The sequence below is a fragment of the Poecilia latipinna genome, unplaced genomic scaffold, assembly GCF_001443285.1.
Source record: "Poecilia latipinna isolate Pla-1442-1.1 unplaced genomic scaffold, P_latipinna-1.0 Scaffold2792, whole genome shotgun sequence".
Classification (NCBI taxonomy): domain Eukaryota; kingdom Metazoa; phylum Chordata; class Actinopteri; order Cyprinodontiformes; family Poeciliidae; genus Poecilia; species Poecilia latipinna.
This window is the reverse complement of record NW_015115408.1, coordinates 33024-42227: the sequence shown is the minus strand read 5'-3', so window position 1 is coordinate 42227 and position 9204 is coordinate 33024. Positions and strand designations below refer to the sequence as shown.

At 38.1% G+C, this 9204-nt stretch overlaps 2 protein-coding genes and 1 long non-coding RNA gene across 3 annotated transcripts in view; 2 read left to right on the top strand and 1 right to left on the bottom strand.

Annotated features, from left to right (window-relative positions):
* The window catches only part of lrrc41 (leucine rich repeat containing 41), a 14995-nt gene extending 11577 nt beyond the window's left edge, over positions 1-3418 (top strand). The window contains exons 7-10 of the mRNA XM_015021479.1: positions 1475-1573; positions 1731-1856; positions 2080-2152; positions 2828-3418. Coding sequence (XP_014876965.1) covers positions 1475-1573; positions 1731-1856; positions 2080-2152; positions 2828-3047 — 518 coding nt within the window. The 3' untranslated portion in view covers positions 3048-3418. The remainder of the gene's footprint in view (positions 1-1474; positions 1574-1730; positions 1857-2079; positions 2153-2827) is intronic.
* Positions 3382-9204, bottom strand: part of LOC106939174 (rho GTPase-activating protein 39-like) — a 22902-nt gene continuing 17079 nt past the window's right edge. The window contains exon 6 of the mRNA XM_015021480.1: positions 3382-8065. Coding sequence (XP_014876966.1) covers positions 7871-8065 — 195 coding nt within the window. The 3' untranslated portion in view covers positions 3382-7870. The remainder of the gene's footprint in view (positions 8066-9204) is intronic.
* LOC106939175 (uncharacterized) overlaps positions 8061-9204 on the top strand; it is a 4128-nt gene continuing 2984 nt past the window's right edge. The window contains exon 1 of the long non-coding RNA XR_001422778.1: positions 8061-8766. This is a non-coding gene — a long non-coding RNA (uncharacterized LOC106939175). The remainder of the gene's footprint in view (positions 8767-9204) is intronic.

Sequence of the window (9204 nt, the reverse complement as noted above, 5' to 3'; positions counted from 1 at the left end):
GCATTCGTTTATAATTTTATAATAACCATATCTTACTAGTTACTCTTATTATAATCATAATGTGAGTTCTTACAGACATTTCTGAAAAGAAACCAATAATAATTCATTATTCTAATCATTTGACACCATGTTACAGTTACTTGTTTCACCTGTAAGTACTTCCACAAGTGTAAGAGTAAGTGTAAATATTCTTATAATCAAACCAACATCAACCACTGGTTAAACCAATATTCATTATTGGTTTTATCATAAGTTATCATTATTAATTTAAGTATTTTACTCTGGGTTTTATCCAATTACTCAAAATGTTTAGATTTTATTCTTTAAACCTCTAATGCTCTGAATGAGCAGTCTGAACTATTTTTATTCACTGCAGGCTGGAAACTTCCTCTTTTTTTCAGGAAACCTGCTCTTCCTGTTCCATGACTCTCTTTCTGTCTGATTATGATTTTTTATGATTAAATAGAAAAAAGTAGAATTAAAGCAAGATACAATAACAACACACACAACCAGATTAATTTTATTACCGTCTGGCTCTACTGTTGGGTCTTGATATCACCTGTGTAATCAGTTTTAAAGATAACTTTATTTATTGTTATTAAACTAAAATCTCCAGCATGGGGAAGTGGGATGAGCTCGACTTTTCTCGACAGTAGTGAACATGCATACAATGATCCGTATAAATATGACACAAATAAAATGTAACATAAGATTATGTAACATTAACATTATTAGTCTAACCTAAAGATTGATCATCTAAAGATTGTTTGGACTGCCACAGCAGTTGAGGAGGAGAACCTTATTATGTCAAGTGTTTTCTGCTGACTTTAATTTTGAATAGAGCATCAGGTCTGATACAGATCTGATGGTTTCAGTGGCAAATGTGCCAAGACGTGGAGTTCTTTCTGAAAGATCTTCCACATCCTCACTCAGGCATAGTCCTCATGGTATAATCTCATTGGTTTCATAAGTTATCATTATTTAACTCCTTTTTTAAGCTAGTTTGGGTTGATTAGTTGGTTGACTTGCTACCATCTTGCCAGGTCAACAATATTCAATATCAGCCAGAAAACAACAAAAAATCAGTTGTCTTTATTATCAGTGTGAAATCTTGTTTTCCCATTGATTGTTTATAAATCCTTTTATGTATGTTTACTGCACCCTCCTGTTCTTTGTTCAGTTAAGACCAAAATTAGAATTAAGTTTAAAGTAATCTTTTAATCATAGCCACGTTTCTCTAGAGTAATGTCAACGTTTTGGAGAGACCCAGCCAGAGTTCGGACTGATTTGTTCAGGGAACTAAACGTTATGGTGATAATAAGGAGGCCATGCAGTGTCAAAGACATAGAGCTCATCATATATTATCAAAGTACCAGAGAATGTGCAAAAAGCTGCTGAGCGATTTTAAGGGTTTGATTGCTGTAATGCCAATAAAACGCTGTTTGTTCTCATATCATTTGTGTTCACCTTTCAGAATCCAATCACAGTTTAAAGGTTCTGACGTTTGAGGATATAAAATTGTGTGACTGTCTGCCTGACATCCTGAAACTGCTGAGGGGCTGCATGTTGGAAGGTAAGCCAAGGAGAAAACAGATGTAACGGCTTCCATCATTCAGTGTCTGCTGAGGAGTTTCTGGCTGTCTCTTGCTTGACATGCAGCATAAACTAAGAGCAATCAATCAGATCTGAATCCCATCCCAGAGAAACCCTACTGCTGCTTGTTCACTCAGAGCTAAGCTTCAACGACTGTCGTCTTCTGGAGAAGTGCATCAACCCAGAAAAAAGTCTTGTAGAGCTGGTGGCTGCGCTGAAGATGCCTTCACTTCACTCTCTGAGTCTAGCACAGAATCGGCTCGGTAAGCAATCTTCATGATTTTTTCATAAGTAGGATGTAGTTCAGGCTTGTACTTATGACATTTTCAGAAATTATTTTCACTACTGCCAATATGTTCTTATCTAAAAGTTAAAGAATGATTTTGAAAATATTGACATGAAATAGTAGCAGCATTTATTAATTCAGCTAATTGTTGCTATTGAACTTGCGACTGAACGATCCATTTTTCCTTTTTGTGCCAACAGCTAAGAATGTGTGTGTGCTGGCAGAACTGTTCTCAGGTCAGTCACAGAGCTCACTGAAGCAACTAGACATCAGGTGAGAACCTCAAATGGTTTATTTTATTCTTTTAAAGTCGGTGGATTTTACTCTCTTTTTGTCACCTCTATCTTAAACGTTTTACAACATTCTGTTTCACTGATTTGTTGGTAGTATGTTTTAGCATAATGAGAAGAAGAGAGTTCTGCTGTTCCTGTGGCAGGAAGTCAGTAACATTTGATAAGCGATTGAAAGCTGTCATTAAAAACTATCATAAAGGAGACTTTGTTCAGGTCTAAATGACCTATAAATGACCATACAGAGCAGAGAACGTCTACTACAGACATATTTAACTGAAGCAACATTACTCAACTTATTTTTCAAAATTCATGTACATTTTAAATTTAAATCACTTCAACTTTGAAAAGATTTCTGAAATATTGAATTAAACTATCTAAAACCCAAACCAAGGTGCATTCATGGTTCCATGTTCCCTTAAGTCTCGATACACCCACTGACATGCTCTAAAAAGTGTTGTTCATGAATATTATATTTAATATTTAAAATGTTATAGTCAATAAATTCTACATTTATTTTGAGGATTTTTTTTTCCTCAAAAGCCACCAGACATTGTCTGGTCCAATGACTGGATACATTGAACCAGACGTTGATTAACCTTCGACTGGTTCTGTATTTCTGCCTTTTAACTGAATGGTGTCTCTTTTTCTTAAACAGGTCCAATTTCATTCAGCCTGCTGATCTGCTGGAGTTTGCTAAGAGACTGATGATTCATCCCCCTCCACACAGACTGACCCTTGACCTGAGGAAGAACCCAGGAGACAGAGACCCTGAGACATGGAACACAGCACTGAAGAGGCTTCAACCCTCCAGCTTTTTACTGGTTGAGGGATGGAAATCCACAGACACAATGGTGGACCACATCAGCAATATGTAAAAGAAAATCTGGAGGATGAAATGTTGACAACCAAGTTATTAATTATGTCTAGCATCAGTAGCGATGTAAAACTGATGCCAACCCATTTCCGTTATCTAAAGCTTTGGATGGCTCTGACCTGAAACTATACACACAAAATGGAAACACCTTCTGGAAATTCTTTGAAATTAGTTTGATTTGTCTTTGGCAGTGGGGAGACGAGTGTAACCTGTCCCTGGTTTACCAGCTCCCCTGTGAACCCAAAGTAGCCATAAACAGCAGATTATTTTCTATCATTTAATTTGTTTTCTTGCATCCAAATGCTGAAGGAGGAAAAAAGATGATTCCATGTCAGTTTGTCATTTGAATGTTTATTAAACATTACACCTCCAGAGATGTCTCTGATAAGGTGTGTGCTTGTGTGTGACAGTGGACATTAACGTACAACTGGGAGACTGACAATAAGGTGGTATGGCCATGTTAGACAATAAGCATTGACACAACTACCAATTCATCGTAAGTACAAACCAAGTAGGAAAAAAAGGATCCAAAACATAAATTAATAAGACTGCTGTATATTTTTTTTTAAGTTTGTTTAAAGCTAGTATTAAAGATCGCTTTAATTATGATTTTACCTTGTTTTCTTTGTCACACTGTAATAAATTTCAGCTTAGGACAAGGGTGACCCTATGAACATGCTAATCTGTTGTTTAGTCTACAACCAGACCATCTGTCGCATTAAAAAACACCAAACATTCACACGGCCACATCACAATAGCTCAGCCATCTCTGAAGCTCCCACAGGCAAAATGTCTTCATAGAACACAGGCTTACCAAACCAATAAAAATATTCCAGAATTGTTTAGCAATATAACAAATTACATTGGAGCCTGATGGGCCAAACATAAATCAAGCTGACTGACTTGTTTGAAGAAGTGAGACGGTGTTATACAGAAAACACTACAGTGTCACCTCTGGTCGTGTGGGTGTCAGACATTATGGAGAACATCTGAAATGTCCACAGCACAAACCCAAAGGAAGGTTTTATCCAAAACTCTGTTCAGTGTGGATATCTACATACTACTGGACCGCTGACCTGCTGACATAGCATGGATTTAGATTGGTTCTTCTAGTCCTCAATCAATGTGAGGAGCATTTACATTTAGCAGAGATAGTGCATCTGTGTCTACCCATTGTTACAGCCTACATACTATGGATTCACATATAAAGTGTGTATCTGAATGAGTAAGCTATGTGCAAAACACAAACCTAGCAACAGAAGTAATAATCTTAAGGGGTAAATATGGCTGCGCCCATCTGGCCTTTCATTTCAGGTAGCCGTTAAAATTCTCCCCTTCAATAAGAAAATGAGTGCAGTATTTTATGCAATGAGAATCCTTAAACGGCATGCAACCAGTTTTCAAATTTTTTACATCAAGTTTAGTGTTAACTTAATATAAGGAAGATTATATATAGCAAATTATAGACAACTGGATTTTTATAATTGAGAAACTACTTAGGCTAGTACAATGCACACTGTTTTCTGTCTTCAGGGACTCACTTTAAATAAAGGGATAAATATAACTGTTTCATCATATGCCTGATCATAAAGTCACCAGCTGTTCTGTTTGCTCACAGTCGGCCAACGATGTAATGTGTATGCACCCTGCATGTTGAGAACTACACAGTCCTACACACACACACAATACCCAACATACACACTTAAGTCTACAATACAGCATGTCAAAGGCATTAGAAAAATCTGAAATAAATATAAATAAATTAAATTATTTATAAAAGAATCGGTTAAAAACAAACTGTTAAATATAGAAAATATTTCAAACAAATACACCAATGTTTACGCAAAGACTGAATGGAAGTACTAGATGTCTTCTAAGCAAAGACAAATGAACACATGCACACACTGATTAATCACTACTGAGCTGAAAGGCCTGTCTGGGCTGAGTGGAAATGTTAGACGGATTTTCTTTGGGCTCTGGTGTCTCAGTTCCTGCTTCCAAAGTAGCCAATAGCATTCAAGGAGGGGTTTACTGGCAGTGATATCAATCCTCCATGGATCTGTAGTTCACGGCTTCTGGGGAGCTGATCGATGGTGAAAGTTCATTTTAGATGAGTCAATAGATGTGAAGATTTCATTCTGATAACCCCATTCTGTAGGACACAAGGCTCTGAGAGCAACTTGCATCCTACAACCATGTGTTATGGAGTCAAAGTGAAAGCCATTAGCACTTGATCAGCACCGCACAGATGAAGTGAAAGACTTCAGTGAGCAGTTTGGGGGAAAATCACAGACACAGTCCATTCAAACGTTGTCCGTCTATTATAAAATGTGCAGAAAAACCTAGGGCACCAACAATGCTGCTTTTGATCCAGCAGGTCTCACTGATGATGATGGCTCAGCAAAATTTGAGGGCATATTTACTGGTCTGCTTAGTAACAACAATGATTAACTGAATCAGAAGGACAAAACTAAAGCTGCTCAGCTATAGGCAGATCAGAGCTCTTTGCTTGGTCCTGCTGGTCAGGCCACATGGCCAATTAATCAGTCACAACCAGTAACTTGGTCTGGGGAGAGGAGCAATTCAAATATTATAAAAAAAACTCTTGAAATTAAACTGACGGCAAACCTGATACTTGTGCAAATGTTACAGAACAAAGACGTTATTATACACTCACCGGCCACTTTATTAATTACACCTTGCTAGTACCGGGTTGGACCCCTTTTCCCTTCAGAACTACCATAACACTTTTATGGCATAGATTCAACAAGGTACTGGAAACATTCCTCAGAGAGTCTGATCCATATTGACATGATGACATCATGCAGTTGTTCCAGATTTGGAGCAACTGCATGAGACAAGAGATTCACATCATGGATGTCCACCACATCCCAAAGATGCTCTATTGGATTGATATATGGTGACTATGGAGGCCATTTGAGTTCAGTGAATTCATTGTCATGTTCAAGAAACCAGTCTGAGACGATTCACGCTTTATGACATGGTGCGTTATCCTGCTGGAAGTATCCATCAGAAGGTGATACACTGTGGTCATAAAGGGATGGGCATGGTCAGCAGCAATCAGGTAGGCTGTGGCATTGACACACTGCTCAATTGGTACTAATGGACCCAAAGTGTGCCAGGAAAATATCCCCCACACCATTGCACCACCACCAGCAGCCTGAACCACTGATACAAGGCAGGATGGATCCATGCTTTCATATTGTTGACACCATTTTCCGGCCCTACAATCCGACTGTCGCAGCAGAAATCAAGACTCATCAGACCAGACAATGTTTTCTAATCTTCTATTGTCCAATTTTGGTGAGTCTGTTTGAATTGTAGCCTCAGTTTCCTGTTCTTAGCTGACAGGAGTGGCACCCGGTGTGGTCTTCTGCTGCTGTAGCCCATCCGCCTCAAGGTTTGGCATGTTGTGCGTTCTGAGATGCTCTTCTGCATACCTCAGTTGTAACAAGTGGTTATTTGAGTTACTGTTGCTGTTCTATCAGCTCACACCAGTCTGGCCATTCTCCTCTGACCTCTGGCATCAACAAGGCATTTGCGACCACAGAACTGCCGCTCACTGGATATTTTCTCTTTTTCAGCCCATTCTCTATAAACTCTATAAAGATGGTTGTGCATGAAAATCCCAATAGGTCAGCACTTAAATCACCTTTCTTCTCCATTATGATGCTGAGTTTGAACCGCAGCAGATTGTCTTGGCCATGTCTATATGCCTAAATGCATGGAGTTGCTGCCATGTGATTGGCTGATTCAACAAGTGCGTTAATGAGCAGTTGGACAGGTGTACCTAATAAAGTGGCCGGTGAGTGTGGAGCATCCATACCTGCTGGAATCAAGCTTTTGAATCACTTTGTGCCATTTAATGGAATTGAACTCAAGACTTTAAGCTACCCCTAAACAGCAAAACTGCAGAGTGAGGACAGCCTGTCTTCATAAACCTTGGATCATTATGAAAATTCTCCAAATCCAGAGTAGAGTAAACATCATCGCCCTGTAATCAAAACGGGGCTCCATCTTCTTCAGCATGATGTTCCTCTGTGTCTACAGGTATGAAACGATGGTTTTACCTGATTTTCTGTTCATCTTCAGGCAAGATCACAAATGAAGAAAAGTATTCCATTACAGAGTACGTTGCTCCTAATAAGTTTAGTGGGAGTTATAATGATGACAAAAAGATAGAGCCAAACCATGTTGATAAAGCTGTTTCTCCCATGAAGTGTGAGACATTAGTGGAATGTCTGATAAACATGCACTAGTTCTTTCATTTTACTGAAGAACACTCCTCTTAATCAAATGGCATTACTGCAGACTTGTAAGACTTGTATGGAAGTGTGCAATTGACAGTGAATGTCTATTTAAGCCAGGCAACAGAAAGTGAAAATAACTTCATACAAAACTTACAATTAACCAGAGGTCTGCAGATGTGAAAGAGAAGTTCATGTAATGATGAGATCCCTGCAGAAATCTTCAAGCTGAATGTGTATAGTGTAATAATGGATGTGAAGGCACACACAGTACTGTTATGTTCTGCAAACTCCAACCAAACATTGGTGGTTTATATGCAATATTACAGCTGGACCAAATTCACAGAAATAGAAACAGCTGATACAACTCAAAATGTAAAGCAGCCAAACTCAAATCCAGGCAGTTTTTGTCGTCAAAAGTAAACATGAACTTGCCAAGTATTCACCAGCAGCAACAATTTGAATGTATGGTGTCCCTGTGCTGTAGGAGTGTGCAGGGAGCAGGTTAAAGGGAGCACAGGAGAGGCTGTAGGTCACTGAACGGCTGTAGGGGGCGCTATAAGATCCCATCCATGAAGCTGGTGTCTAGTCGCTGGATGAGCACCCGAATGAAGGACATCTCCTTACGGGTGTTCTCAAAGATCACCCTGGGATCATCTGACTGGCAACGTAGACAGTTAGGAGCCATGACCATGGCCAAGTTGTTCACATCCATCTTGGTAATGGCTACATTGGGAGGTTGGGCAAAAACCTAAACAGAAAACACAATTTCATATCATTTGTGTTTTTTGACCAAAAGATACATTTTACAGCCAGGGTATTATAATTTCTTGCGTTTGTAGCTGATGGCCAATAGTTAATAGTGTATTTTATGATGCATTAGGGTCCACTTCAGTGGTCTGTGTGCATTTATAACATAAAAATCCACAAGAAACACAAGAAAATAACTTTTAGATAGCTGTCCACTGTAGTGACCTCTATGCATGAAAGAGTTAATTATAAGATTGTAAACAAGCATGAAAACCTAGCTGCTATAGCAAGCCAGTTAGCTCAGCACTTCTTTCATACCTGCTAAAGCCACAAAATGCTGCTGTCCCTTCCTACCTAATGTTCGTCATGAAGACTTGTTTAAAATTACCCAGGATTAGTTGAACACGTTGGCCAAAATATGTGTAATTTTCCTATAATAAATATAAGTGCCAAAAATTATGAAGCAAAATGGAAAAAATATAGAACAAAGAATGCACGGAAGAAAATTGAGGAGTATCATTGGAAATACTAAAACTATCAAGAATACACTTAAGCATCAATGTATTACTGTTGAGAAACAGTTACTTGTTTCTCAACGGTAATACATAACCTGAAAATGCAAATTAGAGAGTCTGATACAGTGGTCAGCTTATAATAAATATGTTATTCAAGACCCACAATTTAATCAATGGCTAGAAAAAGGTTTAACAGCATTATGTGTAGTCCTTAAAGATGATAATTTTACAGGCTTCCAGGAACTACAACCAGAGTTTGCCCTAAGAACTGAAGATCATTTTAGTTACCTACAATTAAGGGACTTTTATAGCAAAGAGATTAAACATAAAATAGACCTCAATGAAAATGTGATGGTCAAAATGCTGATTGAAACCTATAAGAGTAAAAAACACAGAACAGTATCCTTATTCTATAATATTCGTTATAAAATAGAGGCACTAACACAACTAACACAATGGATATTAAAACAAAATGGAAATGGGAATTGGGACTTATACTAACAGAAGACGATTGGCTGAATATCTGGAAGACCCAAATTACAACATCCTCTTCTAGAATTTAGAGAAAACATTGTTGGAAAAATATAATCAGATTTTTTGTTAAACCCAAAATTACCAGTAAATT